Source organism: Cydia pomonella, chromosome 19, assembly GCF_033807575.1.
Source record: "Cydia pomonella isolate Wapato2018A chromosome 19, ilCydPomo1, whole genome shotgun sequence".
NCBI classification, from domain to species: Eukaryota; Metazoa; Arthropoda; class Insecta; order Lepidoptera; family Tortricidae; genus Cydia; species Cydia pomonella.
In genome coordinates this window covers 7325858-7347759 of record NC_084721.1, presented here as the reverse complement: position 1 = coordinate 7347759, position 21902 = coordinate 7325858, and the positions used below count along the sequence as shown (strand labels likewise).

Genomic DNA, 21902 nt, shown 5'->3' with positions numbered 1-21902 from the left:
TCCGTAAGTATTTACCTGCCAAGTTCACGATAGAACACTGTATAATAGAGCACTGGTCCATTAGGCCGACTTGGAGGTAACCAACTAATTGCTAGGGAAGTCACTGAAGTTGCTACGACTTTCACAGCTGCTGGAGGTCCTGGAGCTGTAAGAAATCACTTAAGTTAATTGGCAGTTTTTCTTTTGTTTTTACAAAATTTTATTTAACTCGTGATGTTGCGATGTTGTTGTTTTGCGAGTTTGCGAAACTAAGAGATATTTATAAATTAAAGTTAAGTTAAGAATAAGAACATTAAAATGAGATTGCATAATTTTATTGAAATAACAGCTGATGAATATTTATGTATCTTTACCGTTAACCAATTCAAATTTTGTTTATAAGTATTACAAGAAAATTACCATCTTGTTGCGTAGTACAGTGCACAGGATGGGCCGGGACACCATCCCCCGCCCCCGTATACGCCAACGCCTGTATCGTATAGTTCGTATACGGTCTCAACGCCAGCAGTAGCGTCTCCACGCCCGCTACCCTCTTGACCTCCGCTCCCGCTCCTGAATTGCCCCCGCCGTTCCCGCGCACCTCCCACTCCAGCCACTCTGCCGCTGCCGACAAACAACTGCCATCATTCAGCTGGGGATATTGAGATTGTTTCAAGTTTATTTGTTAAATGCAACGGTTAATTTCCAATGAGAAATGTGTTCGCGTGATTGCGTTGAGTTTATTTGAATTGCGTAATTAAGGAAGCAGTTGGAGTGAGTTTATTAAGATTAAGTTATTGCTGGACTTTATAAAAGTGCGCGCACGTTTATGAACCATTTAACGCCTCCGAGTTATTGTGCAGTTAAGAAGCAAATTTAAGTATACTGTCACTTGAACGTAACCTACTATAATATTAACGGATATCGCAGCTGGTATGGCATTTAATTTTAAGGCGGAAAAAAAATATGAGTTTGAATATTGTCTTACCTACGTCGTAGCAGAGAAAGGTACTTAAAGAGAACCTAATAATTTGTGAACGTGCACGCTCTAAGGCGGTTTTTACTTCGAATGCGGATCCAAATCATTGTGATATTCGCGTAAGATTCTCATTCTGAATAATTTTGAGAACTTACATTTGGAAAGACGTAGGTACACAGTTAAAGACCCTTTTTTGAAAAATTTGAGAACTATACAGTGGCTCCCCAAGTTTACACACAGGTGATCGTACATTTGCTCATACTCACTATGCTCAGGGCGATAAAGCAGCTTGTACCCGAGCAGCGAACCGTGGTGTGCGTGCGCGGGCGGCGGTGACCACTCCACCTTCAGGCTCTGCGGGGACACGGCGCGGCAGCGCACGCCGCGGGGACCTTCTGATGGCACTGGGCACACAAGTGGGACACTCTTTAAATTCCATGAATGTTCAAACAATCTATATTGTAAGGCCAAATTTACCACCGCATAAGTCCTATTTTTCCTTTTTTTCCTCAAGCTAGAATCGAGTTTTTTTTTATCTAGTCCGTCAAAAATAAGCCAACACGATGCACGTTCTTGGAATTGTGAACAATAAAAATCAAAATCTTAATAATTAAATGGCAATGTTTTTTTTCCTATTTAGGATGATTATTAAGTACCTATCGCTATTGATAAATCGTATCACTCTGCTACTTCTATTTGCTAGGAGGTGACTGTACGTGGTACTTCGCAGTGGATAATCTATGTCAGATCCAACTCCAGGTAACGGCGAAAATCGAAGTTCGTCAATTGCGGGCATTTTTCTCTGTCATTCTAATTACGTCTTAGTGAGAGTAAAAGAGTACGATCCCCGCAATTTGCGAATTTCGGTTTTCGCGGTAGGCACCTACTAATTTCGAGTAATTGACCTAAATCAATAACACAGAATGAAACGGGAAACCTGGATAAGAGCAATGAAAAACTGTTCGTCCTTTGTTCTTTATTACAATTTTATTTATGTTTGCAGATTTGTGACACACAAGCTGTTACTATGTATACAAGCTAGATTTTAAAGCAAAATTAACTGCATTAAAAGTTAAACTCTGTTTAACTGCACCCTTACTTTCAAATTAATTTCTAAAAACTCTTTCCTTTATACAATTAAACATTCCTTTCAGCTGATAATGGCTAGACGTGCTACATAAATCCGAATGCTCGCTTTTATAATAATTTGAAGCATTTTCCTTGTCTATTTACTTAAATCCGAGTTAAGCAGTTCCCTCTTCATGAAATCCTCTTAAGATTTTGCATTGGATTGTAACATTGTTGAGTTTTGTCGACACCACAGCGGTGAGATAATATTATGGAATAATACCTAGTATTGTTCTAAAAGTTACTCTAGAGAACGGAGATAAACGCAAATTCAAATTTGACGAGAATATTATGTGCAATAAAATCTAAAAGTTCACACTCACTCACACCTCACTGGCTCAGTGACCCAAACAGGATCTTGGCCTCAATGGCCTCTGACACAAGAGAGCGCCACACTGCCCTATCCTGCGCCACATCCACCATTTGGAAAGTTAGAATTTGATAATACCAGTTCGTTCATGATTCGCATAAGCGCAATCAAATCCGCAAATCTTGGCGTTTTGAGCGCGCCGCACAAACAATTGGATCAAATTGGTAATAAATTACAATTGTCGGATTTTGTATAATATTAAAACTGGCAAAACTTCAAAAGGTTTTGTTATTCTGGGCCGAGTTGCATAAGAAAAACTCAAGAAAAGCTACAAAAGTATTAATCAATTCCGTAGAGTTCTCGAAGCAATAAATCGCACGTCTCTTACCAACACCAGATCACTTCCCTACACGCTATATTGCCGCTGCCGCTCCCATAAGTTTTGTGTGAAACGAAACAACTGAACTGAACTGAAATCAGTTGTGTCTACATTTGTAACTTGTATCTACAAAGCCCTTCTTCAAAGTTTGTTCCTTGAAACTTTATTGAATAATTCAGTGGAAACTATCCAACAGGAATAGATGCCAACAACTATAATTTGATGGGTTAATCATTGCCTAGTTAACCCTAATTATGGTAATTACAAATATTTACTAAAATATGGGTAAACGGCTGTACCTAATATAAAATGTTACACCATCCAATATAAATAATAGTAATCATGCTAATTGAGAATATTTCATATTCATTTCTAATGTATGTACCTAGGGGACTATAAATAGGTGGGTATACGTTTTATTTATTTATTTTATTCGTTTTAATTTATTTAGATCATACTTAATTTTAATAATAGTTTATAAGTTTTGTTATTGTACCTATTATGTTTAATAAATAAGAAAGTACATAAATACCCGATATAATTCTACATTCAACGGAGTTCTTTCCATTGCTTAAAAAACTATAAACTCTGTACATCTATATTAAAACGGGTAAGTCACGTATAGCTTTATTTGACATTCACAAGCGCATTTTAATATGCCTAATACTTGAAAAATAAACTATCTTTATCTTTTGTATACCTACATGTATAAATGCGGAGTCTGTACTTACCACTTTCTTGAGTCAACGTATTGACGGGCGCGGTGGCTGGGCCCGCGCCAGCGCTGTTGAAGGCTCTGACGCTCACGGAATACCTAAAACATATTAGCGGTTTGAGCTTGTTGTTCTAAAAATAAAGTTTAAGAGCTATTATTAGACTGGAGAACAAATGTATGTCACTCTTCCCGTATATAAAGGAGACTAAAGCCTATTTGTTTTCATAGTTCTGACGGTTTGTCTTATATTTTAGCTGCCCATAACAATAATAAAATTCCGAATGAATTAAGAAATATAGAGGATATGATTCGTTTTAAAAGTAAGGTATATCTTATACCTTTAAACGAGCAATTCTTGTATATATATATATATATATATATATTTCTGGGATCTCGGAAACGGCTCTAACGATTTTGCTGAAATTTGGTATATGGGGGTAAACAATCGATCTACATTAGTCTTATGTTTGGGAAAACGCGTGTTTTCGAGTTTTCATGCGTTTTTCTTTCGACGCAGAATATGGTCGCTAATTTCGTGTTACCGGCCACTGTCCATCTGGTCCAGCGGGTTAAGACGCGGACGGCTAGAAACGAGTGTTACGGGTTCGAATCTCGCCCGGTGATTAATTTTTTTTTTATATGTTCAAGTTTATATATAATTTTTTAATTTTTATTGTTTTAGACATGTTTAATTTAGTAAAAAACTGTAGTTAAGATTATCACCTATACACCACCATATTACAATAAATAGTTATAACCGAGCAAAGCTCGGTCGCCCAGGTACTAAATGTTTAGTTGACGAAGCGTATTATGTGTACCTAAGTGATTTTTTGTTAGATTATAATGAATTACTGTGCACAGAATGTAGTTACAATCCATTAATGACAAGAAAAAACTACTTATGTACAATCTTTACCTGTTTTAGACGAATAAACGATTTTAATTTTGAGGCCTAGCATTACATAATGTACTCTTTATTTTGAGAAACATATATTGAATAACTTTCTTCGTTAACGAAAGCAAGAAGAACTATTAAGGTTATCCGGATATGAGAATTGACAATATGGTAAGAATAAATTGAGAGAAACTTGCACACGGACACAACGATTTGCAAACCTCGATAAAAATAAGTTCGAAGAGAGAAAAGAATGAGTGAACTCATTCGATTTATAATTTAAAAAAATAATACACGGTGTCTTAAATGGTTGCGATATATAATGTCCCGTATACTAACCGAGTATAATGATCCAGCCCCTCAATAGTATATTTAGTTATCTGCCCCCGCACGGTAGCGAACTCCATCCCAACATTTGCTCCTCCTGACAAGGTGCCGTCCGCGGAGGCCCACCACCAGACAGAGTAGCCCAGGAGCTCGCCGTTCCACGATGAAGATGGTGGTGGCTATAACAATAGATGGTGCTATATCCATAAATTAAAGTTCAAACGTGATGATTTCAAGCACAGATTGGAGATGTCTGTGAAGTTGTAAGTAGCACTATCATTTAGTTACAAATGAAATAGAAAAATAATCTTGTACCGTTAAATAATAACAAAGACTTCCTGATACAAAAAAGGTATCTCAGAGACCATTCATTACAATTTTTATTTCTTTTTAATTTCTTTGATATGCTAACTTCACACGTGACATGCTGATGTAATTTAACAAGGCACAGACATATATTTGATTTCAAACAACAGCTCTTGCTCTATTATTAATAGAACTCAGGAGTTCTCTGTTCTAAGTCAAGCGAGAAAGCCAGAAAAAACGTAACTTTCATAAACATCAAATTTGACAAAGTTCATGTGAAATATACTAAAATATTTTTGAAAGTTCTAGGCTTGTTCTCAGAAGGCTGTGGAGATTGTAAAAAGGGTTGATTTATATTCTAATCTTTATTGTAGTAGCTTAGACGTTAGACCGGGCCAGGGGGCCTACCGCGAAAATCGAAGTTCGTCAATTGCGGGCATTTTTCTCTGTCACTCTAATTACATCTTAGTGAGAGTAAAAGAGAAAGATCCCCACAATTTACGAATTTTGGTTTTCGCGGTAGGCCCCCTGAGCTTTCGGAACTTCGTTTTCTACGGAAAGCATCACGTGATCACCGGTCATCTGTCGTAGAAAAGTAAACGCCGGAAGCTCCGGTCCGGACCGGACCCGGCCCGGTCTAACGTGATTCATCCTTTATTGAGCTCTTTACCGACAAAGTTATATTATGGATAATAAAACCGGCCAAGAGCATGTCGGGCCACGCTCAGTGTAGGGTTCCGTAGTTACTCTTCCGTCACAATAAGCTAAACTGGAGCTTAAAGTGTAGTAAATGGTACCTTTCACCCGAGTTAAACAAATAGGCAAATTTGCATAATCAGTACCTAATTAAAGTAAGTCTTTTTACTATGAAGGTAAAACTTTTTGCGATAACTCAAAAACAGCTAAACTGATCATGTCCGCTATAGTTTTCATTTAATGTCTTTTTTAAGCTCTACTTCCACGATTTTTTTCATATTTTTTGGACCTATGGTTCAAAAGTTAGAGGGGGGGGGGGGACACATATTTTTTTTCTTTCGGAGCGATTATATCCGAATATATTCACTTTATCAAAAAATGTTTCTTGAAAACCCCTATTAGTTTTGAAAGACCTTTCCAACGATACCCCACACTCTAGGGTTGAAGCGAAAAAAAAAATTCACCCCCACTTTACGTGTAGGGGAGGTACCCTAAAACAAATTAAATTTTTAGATTTTATTGTACGACTTTGTCGGCTTTATTGATTTATATATCCATGCCAAATTTCAGCTTTCTAGCACTAACGACCACGGAGCAAAGCCTCGGACAGACAGACAGACAGACAGACAGACAGACAGACAGACAGACAGACAGACGGACATGGCGAAACTATAAGGGTTCCGTTTTATGCCATTTGGCTACGGAACCCTAAAAACGAGACATATGAACCAGATGCATAGACCCGCTACCAAATAGTCGCCATAGTCTCACGACAAATATAGGGATATTTGTCGTGAGACTATGGCATTTTGCCACCCTGTAATATTTTTTAATTTCTGTGAAATATTCTAGAAATTTTGGAGAACTTTCCAAACATTTTAGAAACTTTCGGTAACATGCACATAATGTAATATTGTAGTGGTACGTAGGTTTCAAGATTAAGAAGAAGGTCTTCTTACTGACATCTTCTTACGGCATTTAAGAGGGAAGAATAGCTTGCGATCCTAATCGAACGCCCGTACATTTTTGATGAAATTTCCAATTCAATTTCGGGAGAAATTGGTTTCCTCAATTTAAATCTTAACAAATCACTTTGATTTTGATGCCGATCGCTTCAGTATGATATAAGTACATTCTAGGTTTAAAGGTTTCGCTTTTTAAAAAAAAATAGGTTTTTTAAAACAAACGTACAAAATGATATTAAAACTTGGTCGAATTAAGCCGTTTACACAAATAGACATCAAAATCAAAGTGTTTGTTATGATTAAGATAGTCATACCGCTTTCTTCCGAAATGGAAATTTCATCAAAAATTTACGTAGGTTCGGGTTGGATCGCAAAGCTATTTTTCCATCTTAATTATAGTTAACTATCTTTTACCCACGACTTCTGCGTGAAATGATGATAATCACCAAAATCTCCATACCAAATTTCATTTAGATCGTTTCAGCGCTTTAGCGCGAAGAGTTAACAGACCGACAGACAGAGTTACATTCGCATTTATATTATAACGTATACAAACGTATATACGTATTTACTAGCTTCTCCTCACGACTACGATGGTAGATAAAAACAATCATATGTCCTTCCTCGGGCGTCAAACTATCTCCATACCAAATTTTATTTGAGTCGGTAAAGCGGATTAAGCGTGAAGATGTAACAAAGTTTCATACATAGTTTTTTATTAAGAAACAGGTTACATTGCAGGTTGAATATACAGATAGACAGACAGACACACTTTTGCATTTGTAAAAGGTACTAGTATAGATTTAGTAGGGATAAGTGGTAACCTTACCTGCCAAGCTAGTTCAATAGTGGAAGCCCTCGGAGCCGAAGCCCGCAAACTCAACGGCGCGCGTGCCGGTGGTTCATGCGACGTCAGAGCGAGCAGCGCTCTCGTATGAGTCGACGCGAATTGCGCTGTCACTGTGCGAGCTCGGACTAGGTAGGCGGTGGCTGGCTCGAGGCCGGATATTGTGGCGCCTTCGGTTCTGACATGAAAGATATTTAGTTTATTAAATATAACTTAAACAAAGACTAAAACTCAAAATAAATGTAAATACTAAGACTAACACTCACAACGGGATATCATATCACATAAGGTTAACACTTAACTGCCTCAGTTTGAGTTATCACATCTCCCAAATTCGACTTAATGTAGGATCTGAGTTGAGGTCAGGATCTTGATACCTCCCTATCTTAAATAGTATTTTATGCAACAGTTGTATAAGAAGGGTCAAAAAAGGCGAGTGGCGTGAGTTACAATGTGAGCCGGAGCCGAAGGCGTAGGCGAACATTGTAAAGGAATACGCCACGAGCATTTTTTGACCTACTTATACAACGTTGCATACAATATTTTTCCTACGAGTCAACAAAAATAAATCTTAATTTAGGTAAACAAAGCAAAAGTATATAGCCAAGACGCGCGAGCATACCTTGTTACGCGCCCAGCCCGCCCCGGGCCGCTGCCGGCCGGTCAGCGACACCTCGTAACTCATGAGGCCCTGGTACTTGCTACTTGCTAAATTAAATTTTTGGACAGTTTTTTCTCAATTTTGGCCACCGTAGCCTACGGAGACTAACAAGCAACGCTAAGCGGTCTTCGTAGTCTATAGGGGGTTGCTATATTACGGGTGTCACATGCGTGTTTCTGACTAATGAAGTAATTATTTTTACTATGTAACCAAATGAATATTTTGTAAGTTGGCAGCAATGCACTTAGTTTAAAACTGTATTCGTTTCGGTTTTGTTAGGTTGTTAGCCATTAATCGCAGTAACGTTATAGCGATTAAAAGCACAAGAGCTTTTATGAGGAATAGACAATATAGACTTTTCTTGAAACCTTTTATGTATGTTCTTATATTCGTGTTAATGAATGCATAAATGACAGATAACAGTAGAGGAGTAGGAAAACATTATAATAATTCACGTGCCTACTAAGAGTACCTGTCCTAGTTATACGCCGATACAGACACATTGTATAATATATCTGCGTCCTTCTCCAAGAATCCGAAGAACGACGAGGCCCAGTACAGGCGAGTTGCCGTCGTAAAGGACGTCGTTTCTCGATCTCCAAGAAAATGCTATTTTTAGGTTCTGGATTGTCTTTTTTAACAGTTTCAGCTGAATTGCTGATGAGAAATCCCTCAAAAAAAGGGGATGATATGGATAACGAAACTTACTCAGAATAACTGTCCAAATTATGCGCCGAGACCGACACGTTGTGCGTGTCCGCGTCTCTCCAAGAATCCGAACTGGTTGAGTCGTGTTTCCGATACTGCACCACGTAGCCCAGGACGGGCGAGTTGCCGTCGTAAGGACGCCGCCATTGCAGGCGCACCGATCTCGATGTGGTCTCCAAGACTCTGAAGTTCGATGGTGGCTCCGGAGGTTCTAGCAAAATGTTATAAAGTACTTATATATATATGGTTATATGTCACTATACTACAAAGAAAAAAAAATACGAATTACGAAAACACAAAAGTAGGTCACTTATTTACAACCTTTCCGAGGTTTAAATAAGTGATGGTGATATACTAAAGAGCAATAAACAGGGGTCACTTATTGGGCAAATTTTCGTACCAGAACCTTTTAATATTTGTATACATAATACATATAATAATTCAATGTTTTAATGGAAACAAATCACAATATGAAACGGTATGGCTAGTAATAAAAAGCTAAAAGTGATTGTATTCGTTGTTTATGACTATAAGTATAGTTCGGCTCATATTATCCCATCAAATCTCTCCAATCTATATTGATATAGCCTATATCAAACCCGTGATATTGAAGGGTTTAATTACAATTGGGCTATAGACTTACCTTGCACTGCAAGATGAACGAAGTGGTCGGATCGTCCATAAGGATTGGTCGCCTGACACCGATAGACGCCGGAGTCTCTTCTGTCAGCCCGCTCCACTACCAATTCACTTCGCAGACCTTCTGCGCTTCGGGTTTCTGATATGCTCATTCTAAAATAGCATATTTCAATAAGAAATACTCAAATATCTACAGATAATCTTAGATATTTTTTGTAATTTGGGGTAGAAAAATAAGTTATTATGTGTGTGTAATTGTATGTGACATCTCCTCGTACCTAACATGAGATAAGGTACTTATTAAATTTTGTATAATTGGGTTTATATCTCTTTGAATAAATGGTTTGTTATTATTTATTTAAATGTTTATAAATGAAAGAATAATTCATCCTGCCGGCGTGTGATAAAAAAGGGTTAATAATAAATAATAATAATAATAAATAAATATTATAGGACATTATTACACAAATTGACTAAGTCCCAAAGTAAGCTCAATAAGGCTTGTGTTGAGGGTACTTAGACAGTGCAAATGTTACTTTTTTGAACACCGCAGGATTGAAAGGGACAGACACTTTCGGCCCGATTCGAAGAATGAGATACGATAACGATAAGTTCTGGTTTAGATAAGTTCTCACTTAGATATCGTTTGTATGTCATATAATTGACAGAAGCAGTTCGATTCGGGCAACCAATCTCACTTTGACGTTAGAAATGTCGAAGATAGATCTTATTGGGATCACAGCGGAATCGAAATAAACGTCAATTGTGACATGTCGTTTAGTTATCGATCGTTTAAAAATCTTTCCAAGATCTTAAACGTGTCTTAATCATTCTTCGAATCGGACCGTTTTTTTCAAGTTGCCACGTGGATAAATGCGACCGTCGTATCCGTACAAAGCTAAACAACACACACGCTACACTACACACACACACTACACGTACACTAAGTGATAGTGGAATGATTTGCAAATAAAACAACTACGAGTAAAATTACGCTTTTATGACAAAACCAGTCCGTCTTTGCAGCTGCAATTCTCTTTTATGACTCTCTTTATGTAAGACGTAAATTGCTTCTGTCCGTTTTCCCGGTTCAGGAACGGAAAAACATCGGATAGGGTATTTTTATGACAACACGCATTGGCCTTTCGGCGCACAGGCTTGGATTTCAAACAAACCTACATATACACGGTTTGTATGGCGCGTCCCAGAACGGATGGACTAAGCAGGAAGAACATTCTGCGCATATGGAAACCGCTTTTCATCAAGATGTAGATAGTACAAGTCCAACAAGAGCTTTAACGTAGTGTGAACCGTTACAGTTTTTTGTTTAAGCTAAGTGCAAAATTTAAGATCCATATCTTTCGCCAATTCCTTACCTATAATCAGAATTAGGCAGAGCGCGTCCAGAGTGACTCCATGACGTAGAAAGCGGACTGTCTCCACGAGCTACACATGCCAGCCTCACAGTGTCGCCAAGCTTTGCAGTCACATTCACCGATGGCGTCTCGAATCTGGCCGGTTCTAGAAACACTTATTGTTTTAATTTTTGTCTTCTCGTCGCCACGATTGTAAATTCCGATATGTGTTCGATTTTAAAAAACCAAATCCTGAAAACTTTACATTAGGTACCTACCCCATTTGGAAGATCACAAAGCGGAATTTACTAGCGCAACGAAGTTAAGTAGCGACTACACGAATATTATTGATATGTCAATAGCTAATGCGATATGCATATCTAATAGATATTCGGGTTCAGTTCCACATATTTTATTGACATCTCGAGAGCTTTTCCGATATGCTTATATTGAAAGTCTCAATCTCACTGATATGTCAAACAACACATGGGTCCATTTCACCATTAAATAACTTACACCAGGATCTCGACAACTGTGTCGTATGCATAATTATAAGACCGCAGATTGACTTCTGATCCTTGTAGTGGTGTTCCTAGGCTTTTGAAACTCGATTTTGCCAGGCTTAGAAGTGGTGCCGTATCCACCACCAGTCCCTTGAATTTCCCCTTTAGAATTCTGATATCTTCGCCGTTGAAAAAATTGCACCCTTTTCACAAACCGGACTTAAGTGAGTCTAGCTCTTAGTGTAAATAAACCACCTAATTAATATTGGTATTAATTAAAAGAACGTGTTAACCTTGACACATCCTTGACAAGTTTGGTGAAAGATCAGAACAAGATTAGAACGGCGCGATGCAAATGTCCACACTGAATTTCCCAGAATTTTCTATGTGCACCGAACATTGTTCGCTTGTTCAGTATAGGCGCGTCTTACAATTTAACAGTATGTTTCTTAATTACTGTTAACGCGTATGGTTGTAGACAACGCGGGTGCAACGGCGTTGTCGGCACGACACCGATATTGGCCAGAGTTTTCTACGTGAACCGAACGTTGTTCATTAGTTCAGTACTGTCACTGGCACGTCTTACAATAAACAGCGTGTTTCTTACCGTTAACGTGTATGTTGAGTGTTTTAGACAACGCGGGTGGAACACCGTTGTCGGCACGACACCGATATTTGCCAGTTTTCTACGTGAACTGAACGTTGTTTACTAGTCCAGTACTGCCACTGGCACGTACAATAAAACAGCGTGTTTCTTACCGTTAACGTGTATGGTGAGTGTTTTAGACAGCGCGGGTGCGACCCCATTGTCGGCACGACACCGATATTTGCCGGAGTGTTCGGCGCGCGCCGACTCGAGTCTTAGCGACCCGTTGTTGAGTACCGCCGGCTCCGAGACTGCTCCTAACGTTGTTTCAGCACTACCTGTTAACAAATAATTCCTACAGGTGTAAGTTAACCTAACTACAGAAACAAGGATATAGATATCATACTGAAAGTAATGTTTGCATAACAGTAACAAAATATTTTGTTACTACTTACACCAAAAATGGGACTTGCGAACTGTGTGTTACCTGTCACAAAATCGGTTTTAGGAGTTAAGCAAATTTTATTTCTTTATTAGGTACTTATCGGTTATTTTTTTAATTGTTCAATGAGTTCGACTTTTATTTTTTTCTGTGCATGCTCCCAGTCAGAGCACATTCCAGAGATTTATGATCGAGATCAAAAATTATGTTGAATGTTCGATGAAGGCTTTTAAGAACAGTTGCCGGTCGCGCCATAATAAATGTAGGTACAGTAAGCAATACTATTCACTGAGCACCTTTGCATACAAACTTCTATGCAGTATAGGTACCTTTTCTTTGCAGCTGACTGTAACTACATATTACAGATGGGAATAAATGAACAAATCCATGGCTTGCGTGCTATTATAACACGTAAAGTTTTTTTTACACATATCACGATAAAGCTTGAAAACTCAACGCACAGGAACAACTAAGTACCTAGTTCCTATTTTTAGATTAAAACTTACCAGAGAACTTAGTCCAATAAATAGCCGGTGAAGGATGCCCCCGGGCCTCACAACTCACGGTTAGTGATCCGTTCAGTAGCACCGCCGTGTCCGAAGGCTCGATTTGCCAATACGGAGGCACTGAAACAGAACTAACGCGTGAGCTGACCGAAATAGAAAAAAGAAGCTTCACTCGACATCGAATAGGAATCGAATACCCTTGATAGCTAATTCCGCAGACGTATTAGCTTTGCCGGCGGTGTTGGTGACGACACATGTGTAAATTCCACTATGGGCTGCTGTGAGACTTTTGAATAGTAACATGCTGTAGAATTCAGCACCTCGTTCATCGACCTAAAATGTAATAAGCAGTTAGACTTTAAACTCAACTTTAATGGCACTAGCATAAGTTTCAAAATTACCTGTAGTGCGCTAGGTATGTTTATTTGATCTTTAAGCCAGGAGAAATAGACGGGCATGTCACCAGAGGTGACAGTGCAGGTGAGTTGCGCTCGGTCGCCAGCCCTTAAGCCGGGTGGAAATACGATCGGCGAGAGCACGGGCGGAGAAACCACCGTTATTTGCACCTGGAAAAACGTAACTTTTAACACATTTCACACTCGGGCTTTGCAAAGTACGATCGTGAACGTACTTACGGTGATTTGTGTGCATTTGTTAACGCCTGATAGCGATAGTAATTTTAACGTAGGTACTATGGTTGTGCAAATTTTATTTCATTCCAGTTTTAACGTGATGTGGTGCGTGATATACTTTCGTTTATTTTTTTCAGAAATATGTTAGCTAAAAGTATTCTAAACGTTATACGAATGTGTGTACAATTCTATTACATTTTTAGCTTTGCGAGGCATTTTATTCGGATGCAATATAGATAGAGCTAAACTTTTAAACAACTTTGATTTGAAGTCTCTTTAAAGCCATAGCCAACAAATAGTATATTAATTTCACTATGCCTACGTTGATACCAGATCTCATGCATTTTCATGCCACGAATTTTTGCACCTGGCTGCAAACTTGAATCCCATCGGATAAAGTTCTATAGCATTGTATAGAACATTTTGTAGCGAGAATAGAGATGAAATCTTAATTTATACAAGCATATGTATATTTGATACTTTAAAAGTCTGGTTTACATTGAGGTATTAAAGCTATTGTTATTTCTATTTATTTAAAACTCCATTGTACACGTGAGCATCTTTATTTCTACGAAAGACGCTTCCTTGGAAACTGTATATAACCACTACAAAGTAACGCAATACCCAACGTGAGAGAGAATATTATTAAGCGAATATAAGAAGCAGCCTTTCCAGTCTTAAGGTTATTTGACTTATTTGAAATTCTGAGCATATTGAAACAATGAATAAAATATACCTCTCGCCGAGCTAGTTCCCCGCCAGGTGTCAGGACCGAGCAGACCCACCCGCCCTGGTCTCTATTTCGATCTACATTGCTTATGGTGAGTTGACCGTCGATTTGCTGATATCTAGGATCGTTGCCAGTTCCTCCGTCCCATTTTACTGAACTATGAAAAGATAAAGTATTTTTTTAAAAGATGTAATAGTATTTTACGTACAATTTAAACAAAAATCCGTTATATCGGGGCCTGAGAAAGCTTAAGGATATGCGCTGTAGTAAGGTGTCTGTCGCAGGGGCGTTCGAAACAAGCGGGATGACGTTTCGCTTCCTCGGACCTCGTGTTTTAACTGTGACTTTAATCGTATTATGCATTTTTAGCTAAAAGTAAACTTTATTTCAGACACATATTCATATCAGTGGTTAACGTCATAAAAATATGAAATATGGTAATTAATGGAATGAAAATAAAAATCTTGAGTTTTTTTTCTATTAGGATCGAAAGAGCTCGAGATTCTGATAGAAATCGGATCCCTTTGTTTGACATAATTATTGAAAGTCATATGTAATGATTGTCTGATTATCATTAGTCATAATTCTGAAACCGTTAACATTTCAGGATTTTCGTAAGATTATCCTATAAATAGGTTAGGTTAGGTTTGTTTTATGGCAATCCTGAAAAGTTACGCGTTTCTGAGAAATAGCAAATTATGACTAACGAAAATGCGGACAAACAATACGTTATGACTTAAAACTTTATGGGAAACAATAGAGACCCGTTAGAAATATAGAAATACCCAAATCTTAAGTAAAACTATACTGTATGTATGGTCAAGTGTAAAAATATGGATCCACGCAACTTATTCAAAAATATCTCCCATATTTTTACGCTTTACTGTACGTATGTACTACTTGAAATAAGATGGTCGATTTGTGTAGTTTACTTACTCAATCGGGAATCCGTAGTATGGACACCACACTGTTGTGTCGGAACCAGCGACTGCTTTTACAGTACTCATTGATCGAATATATGGAGGCCCTAAAATAAATTGTGAATTTTATATCTAAGTATCCGGAAAAAGAAACAAACATAATAAAACTTACTATTTAAGCACAAAAACGTACAAGTAGAAAAATTGCTAAGTATTCAGAAATCATACTAAATACTAATTTTAAGTGTTCCGTACAGCATTAAAACAAACAGACATTCAGAAATAGGTACTTAGCTAATTCCCAGTTAGCAAGGTACAAAAGTAGGTTTGGCATTTTCAACAAAATAGATAGCTGCTTTGAATAATTTTGAAATCTTTATATTTATAATTCATTGTCTTACTTTAAAAAGATATTATTATTTATATCTCCGTTACAAATTCTTAAATATTATAAGCCTGTATGGTGTCCCACTGCTGGGAAAAAAGAGCATTGGAACAGCATTTTTCTTAATTGTGGGGTGTACCGTTAGGACTAAAGAAAAAAAAAAGATATCCACAATAAAAATCGTATTGTTGATAAGCTGCTTTGGTAACACGATTGGGGACTATTTTGAGTGCAAGATCTTCCCGCAAAGCTTCATTCGCGGCATAAGCTTATCGGCACAATTTGGCTAATTTATGCTAAGCCCGGTCCTAATGTGACTAAACGTGTGAAATCTCAGTCGAGACGAGCTCTAGTGCCTACCGTAATGTCATAGTATATTATATAGAGCAGATAAACTTTAAACGATATGACAATGATACATGCTCCAGTAGCACTTAAAAAACAACTGAATAAAATACGTAGTCATTATGTCCTAGCTTTTCGGTGAAGGAAAAGTTTGTGAGGAAACCAGCACACATCCGCCTAGAAATTCAAAGTTATATGTGAAGTCCACAACCCGTATTGGGCCAGAGTGGGGACTATAGCCCAAGCCCTCTCGTACATGGGAGCCTAGCCTAGAATCATTATTATTATATGTCCGAGAACTCCAAGATTTAGACATAAACCGAAATCGTCTATCATTAATAGGCCATATATGACTGGAAATTTGGTATCACCTGAGGTTATCCAGTTAGAAGGTATGAACCATACTGTTCTACCTTAGAGATGGCTAGGGGGCGCCGTAAGCCTTCAGTAAGAAAAGCATATACTTGAAAAATTCAACCAATGCTGCCGTGACCCCGTTGGCCGAGTGGCTCAGGCACCTGCCGCGATAGCAGAGGACGCTGGTTCGATTCCAGCCTGGGGCACTAGAGACCTTGGTCACTTTTTCTTAGTATACGACATTTTATTTCAGTTCATATAGGACTTATTTCCAAATGGTCAAAAAAAAACGGATGTTTTACATAAATAAACATAAATTACTGAAAAGCTTCAAATAAATAATGATACCTACAGGATAAAATCTTTTACGATACGACACATGCCGTAGTGATTTTTATCGTGTATCCGATATTTTCTGTATTGTATATAAAAACTCCTGTGCTGTCCTGTCGCAAACAGTGGTGTACTAATTATCAGTAGTTATTAAGAGTGTAGATAGAAACAAATTCTTTTAATTCTAATTTAATTACCGTAAACGTTCAGCCTGGCAGCGTGAGCGACGGAGCCGTGAGCGTTGCTGGCGCGACACTCGTATCGCCCACCATGCTCGACCTTCGCACTACTCAACGATAGCGTCGACAAGACGTAGTTACCACCAGGCCCCATCCCCGCCGGCCCGCTGTCTCTTCCCTCAGTTATCACCGCCCTAAACATAAAAATAATCGCAAATATACTTCGACCACTCCACTAGCCTTTCAGCAGGCTATAATCTTATTTATTGCACATAACGCGTAGTGCTTGCGTTGTTTTGTACATCAATACTGAACGATCCGAGTAAGGGCCGATCGCCCGAGGTTATACGCTTCCCACGATGTAATAAATGCCGTCTCAATACTTAGAAGGGTCTCATTGAGATAAAATGGATGAGAGATATTTTTTTAGAATTTTGTATGAAATGATGAGACTCCCTCAAAGATATATCAAGACCATCATTTTACGTACGTCCTAATATGAATTGCAATTGTAACTTTGACGTGATTAGGAAAAATTAAACAGTAGTGGAACTACAAAACTTACTATGGTGTCTTATCTCGGGCGGTTATTAAGAAGATGCGTAGTGATTTTTTTTGTGTACATTTGTTGAGTTTTGTGTCTAAAACTAGTTTATGTAGTGGCTCTGTGAGCTGTAAACCTCGCGAGCCCCCATGGCTCCTTCATTATGAAAAAAAAATCCATAAACCGAATCGACAAAAAATAATCCATGTAATTATCGAATCTGCTTATCAAATTTCACGAGAATCGCTACCTGTAGACAAAAACATCCGGACATACGATATATTTTTCACCCAAGCTTAACAGGAGACCTTTGCTTTTGTTTGATTAATTACATTTTTACTTACTTAAAATAACAAAAATCTCATTTATGCAGCCAAACCTCCAACCAGGCAGCTGGCCACAATAACTTCTTACCTACTTAATTTAGGTACCATCAGCCGTAAAAGTGCATGGCGACTTTATCAATGAATTCATTCATAATTTTGAAATTAATTACCTACTAGTACCTACAGCTATACAAATAACTGATTGGGATGTCTGACTTATTACAATTTAATGACCCATGGTGCGACGGAATGGGTTGCAAGTCGAGCGTCCACTTGAATCGAGGTGGCGGCTCACCAACTGTCAATCATTTCAAAGCCACCTGCGCTCCAGGTTGCACTCCTTGCTTGGTGTAGGTACGTATACACCAGCTCCGGACGAGAGTCTACATACATACACACCAGATTATCATGTACAAGATATACAGACCCATGGTGCGGTGGAATGGGTTGCGAGTCGAGCGTCCATTTGAAACGAGGCGGTGGCTCGCCCACTGCCGAGCATTTCAGAGCCACCTGCGCTCCAGGTTGCACTGCTTGCTCGATGAACGTGTACACCAGTTCTGGTCGCAAGTCTGCACACACACACACATCACATCAACTACAAGATGGAGTACTTATATTGGCTAATTATACGCTAAGTAAACGATGGCTAAGTACGGCATGGGAAAAGGAAAGTTATCAACTGTCAGACAGGTAAATAATATTTCCCACAACCATAAACGAAGCAAAGAAGAAAACTCGCGGTCACCACATGTACACCTGTATGAGTGTGGGAACACAATCGCTTATTTCAGTATATACGTAGGTATACGTCTATACGACATCTGCCCACGTAGCCATCGTTTCGTTCACGCTCCGCGGCAAACGAAACGCAACTGTCACAGTCGCACTAATATAGGAAGAGTGATAGAGAGAGATGACTACGCTACGGAGCATTAACCGTTGTAACGTTGGCTACGCGACCTGGTGTGTAGCCAACGTGCCAATCGTTAACGCTTCGTAGCGAACGAAAAGCAACTGTCACTGTCGTACTAATATGGAAGAGTGATGGAGAGATGACTACGCTACCCTACGGACCGTTAACGATTGGGACGTTGGCTAAGCACTCTGTTCATATTAATTTCAAATATATACAAAAATAAAGTATCTATATAATACAATTTTACGGGTGAAAATAGGCTTTGGCTGTTGTACTACAAAATGGAATCTGATGCAACTCAGTAAAATTGCGCCTGTGAGTTGACCTCACGTTTTTTATAAAGACTTCATAATGCAATGTCTGTGTAAGTAGTAGTCTGATGATACATCCAATTCACAAACACATATCTAACAACTAACATGTTAAAACTTTATCGGTGTAATAAATCTTATTTTACTACTAGATACACCCCCACTCACCCGGCGAACGTTTTATCCTTTTCCTCTTCAACGGACGCCAGGCCCGTTCCGTTAATGAGCACCATGTCACTGAAAATGTAAACGTCCGTATGTAAACATGATTATTAAACACGCATTACACTTTTACGATCGCGTCATTGCCAATAAAATTACCCACAGACAACGTATGTAACATAAATGTAATAAGGGCCTGTTGAAAAATTCACTCAGCTTTCCGTTTTACTATCCGCATTCGTACAGAATTTATAACCTCGTAAATCGTAAAAACCGGCAAAAAAAATTACAGCTATGTAGAATCCTGAATTGCCGAGATAAACCGAAACTCCGATAGCTTTGGCTTATCTTTGCCATAAACAACGGATGCCTATAACGTATTTAAATCGTTTGTTTTCACGATTTTATTGTGACTGTTTGTGAAAGTAATAAAATAAACACACGCATTTATTTTATCTAGCAGTAATCTGTTTAAAATAAATTTCATTGATTGCTAAGTCAACAGCAGCACACATATCAAGACTCAGGCCGACTGGACAGAACTATCCTTCAAAGCGATGATAAAATAGCTTGTACACAAAACGAACGTTGTGACGAGCGAAAAAACCAACCACCCCGACTTCCCCACCGCCCGCCCCCACAAAGATGGATGCCAACGCGAGAAATATCCCGGGAACTATTCCAATTTGGAAAGTTTCCTTTTGGTGAAACAACCGCACTTGGTTGCCCCCAAATATACTCGAAAAATTGAATCGGGAATCCCTTGAGGTCATCATATTTTACGAGTTTATATATATATATATATATTAACATTTAAACTAACATTTGACGAGCATTTGATCGGTATAAACTAAGTATATAAACAGACACGAGATTCAGATTTATTTAACAAGTTGATGCATGCGAAACAAAGTGAAAGTAGTGCGTGAGATGCGCGCCAATCACCAAGGCGATTGTCAACGTCGTATCAAAACCAATTTGAAAACGTAATAAGTTGTTAAATCTCAATCAGCCTCTGAGCGTACCTTAAAATTCTGGCAGCGGTCAGTTGACACAGTTAGCAGGTCACAGAGATTACGTCAGGGCACCGACTAGTCAACACACAAATCACACATACGACGAGATCAAACCCGTTTCGTGTTTGTACGCATCTGCCATCTGCTTCCGTTGCTTCTCTCGTTTTGATAGATTAGTAGACTGCGGTGGCATGTTAGTAATCTAGGCAGCGACGTTTCCACGTGTCGAGGACATAGCAAACGTGTAACATATGCTTGAATGGGCAACATTTTTCCTTTTAGAAATGGTAGACGTTTCCACGGTTCGCTTGCTAAAGGTTTCTTACGTCTCGTACAACTTCTGGTTTGTACTCTAGATTTTCATGTTTGTAAATTTGAAAGTTCTTGAGTGGAAAACTGGTCGCAATATAGTTTTGTACGTCTGTATGAATGCAAACAGAACTTCCTAACATAATGTTTATAAATTGTCAACTTTGATAGATTAAAGGATAAAAAAAGACAACTTAAATTTTGATATATTATAGGACGGTACCTAATGTTATTAGAACTCTAAAATATTCTTGTTGATATATTATTACTCTAGGGTCAGAAAAAGACGAGTCTGCAACGATTTTGATAGTACGCGCAGTGCAAGTGTTATTTTAACTGTCAAACTTCTATAAATAACACTCGGGGTTTGTCGTTGCGATTCAAGATGGCGAAGAAAAAAAAAAAAAAAACTAAAATAAATAAATAAATAAATAAAATAAGACGTCTCGAGAATATTTTTTTGTGTTTTGCTCATTCATGTTGTTTAAAGTGTAATATTGATAGCTTATAATGTAGTGAACATCGTGGAAGTGTGCATCTAATGAAAAACTAATCTTGAAACGCGTTTAACCATGTTTTAATCAACACCCGGCAATCCATCGTGGCTTTTAGTTAAGTCCAGCTATCTCTTTCCAAAAAGGAACTACCGAACAACGTCATGTACTACGATTACACTTAAAACTTAAAACGAAACTTGACATTGGCAAAATCATCATACCTATAGATTTGATGGAAGCCATATTTTAAAAGAAGAAGAATTAACACTTGCACTGCACGTGCTATCAAAATCGTTGCAAACTTGTCTTGGTCTGAGTCTAAATGTTTTTTGCTCGCACCATTAATTATATAAAGTACGAGGTAGGTATTTCGAATCAGCGCTTGAAGCATATATTTATAGACATGCCAAAAGCTATATTACGCATCAGATCAGTATATCTAGCTGTTCTGAAATTCATCGTCAATTTCGAAAAACGTGTTAAGAGGAATTCCTAGTTGCGATTTTTCCATACAAACGCTCTCGACTGATTCCTCCCTGGATTTTTAACCTAGAGCAGTGATTTTTTCAAATAAGATCAATATCATCAATATCTGTGCCGCTATGTTTTGCTTTTTTGGATTATTTTATTTTGAAGAAAGATACAGCGCCTCGAAAATCGCAAAAACGGCTAAATTGAATTGGCTGTAAAAAAAGGCACAGTATACAAATATGACAAAAAATATCCAAAAAATCAAAACATAGCGGCATAGATTATTTCTTCCTCTTGCAATTTCCAAAACTTCATAATGATTAGTTGCGTTTTGGAGGAGGAAACAGTCGAGAGCGAAACCTCGATTTTTGAGTTTTTTGCGAGTGAATTTCGGTCCGAGCTGCAGTTGTCCTTATCGCACGAATTGGAGGCGGAGACAGTTTCTAAATATACGTACACAGAAGGAATAGTGATGGGCATAACATCCTTATTAGGGATTGCAGAACCGGTACTGTTTTAAAGAACCGGGATTTCCCGATA

At 38.3% G+C, this 21902-nt stretch overlaps 1 protein-coding gene across 2 annotated transcripts in view; it reads right to left on the bottom strand.

Annotated features, from left to right (window-relative positions):
- The window catches only part of LOC133528679 (cell adhesion molecule Dscam2-like), a 157867-nt gene that overhangs the window by 24826 nt on the left and 111139 nt on the right, over positions 1–21902 (bottom strand). For both annotated transcript variants that reach the window (XM_061866145.1, XM_061866144.1), the window contains 18 exons: positions 19076–19144; positions 18105–18249; positions 16826–17001; positions 15225–15315; positions 14295–14445; positions 13328–13492; positions 13124–13259; positions 12927–13046; positions 12152–12316; positions 10911–11055; positions 9539–9687; positions 8896–9106; positions 7509–7704; positions 4725–4891; positions 3507–3589; positions 1225–1362; positions 400–603; positions 16–145 (listed from right to left, as the gene is read on the bottom strand). In XM_061866145.1, coding sequence (XP_061722129.1) covers positions 16–145; positions 400–603; positions 1225–1362; positions 3507–3589; positions 4725–4891; positions 7509–7704; positions 8896–9106; positions 9539–9687; positions 10911–11055; positions 12152–12316; positions 12927–13046; positions 13124–13259; positions 13328–13492; positions 14295–14445; positions 15225–15315; positions 16826–17001; positions 18105–18249; positions 19076–19144 — 2641 coding nt within the window. The remainder of the gene's footprint in view (positions 1–15; positions 146–399; positions 604–1224; positions 1363–3506; positions 3590–4724; positions 4892–7508; positions 7705–8895; positions 9107–9538; positions 9688–10910; positions 11056–12151; positions 12317–12926; positions 13047–13123; positions 13260–13327; positions 13493–14294; positions 14446–15224; positions 15316–16825; positions 17002–18104; positions 18250–19075; positions 19145–21902) is intronic.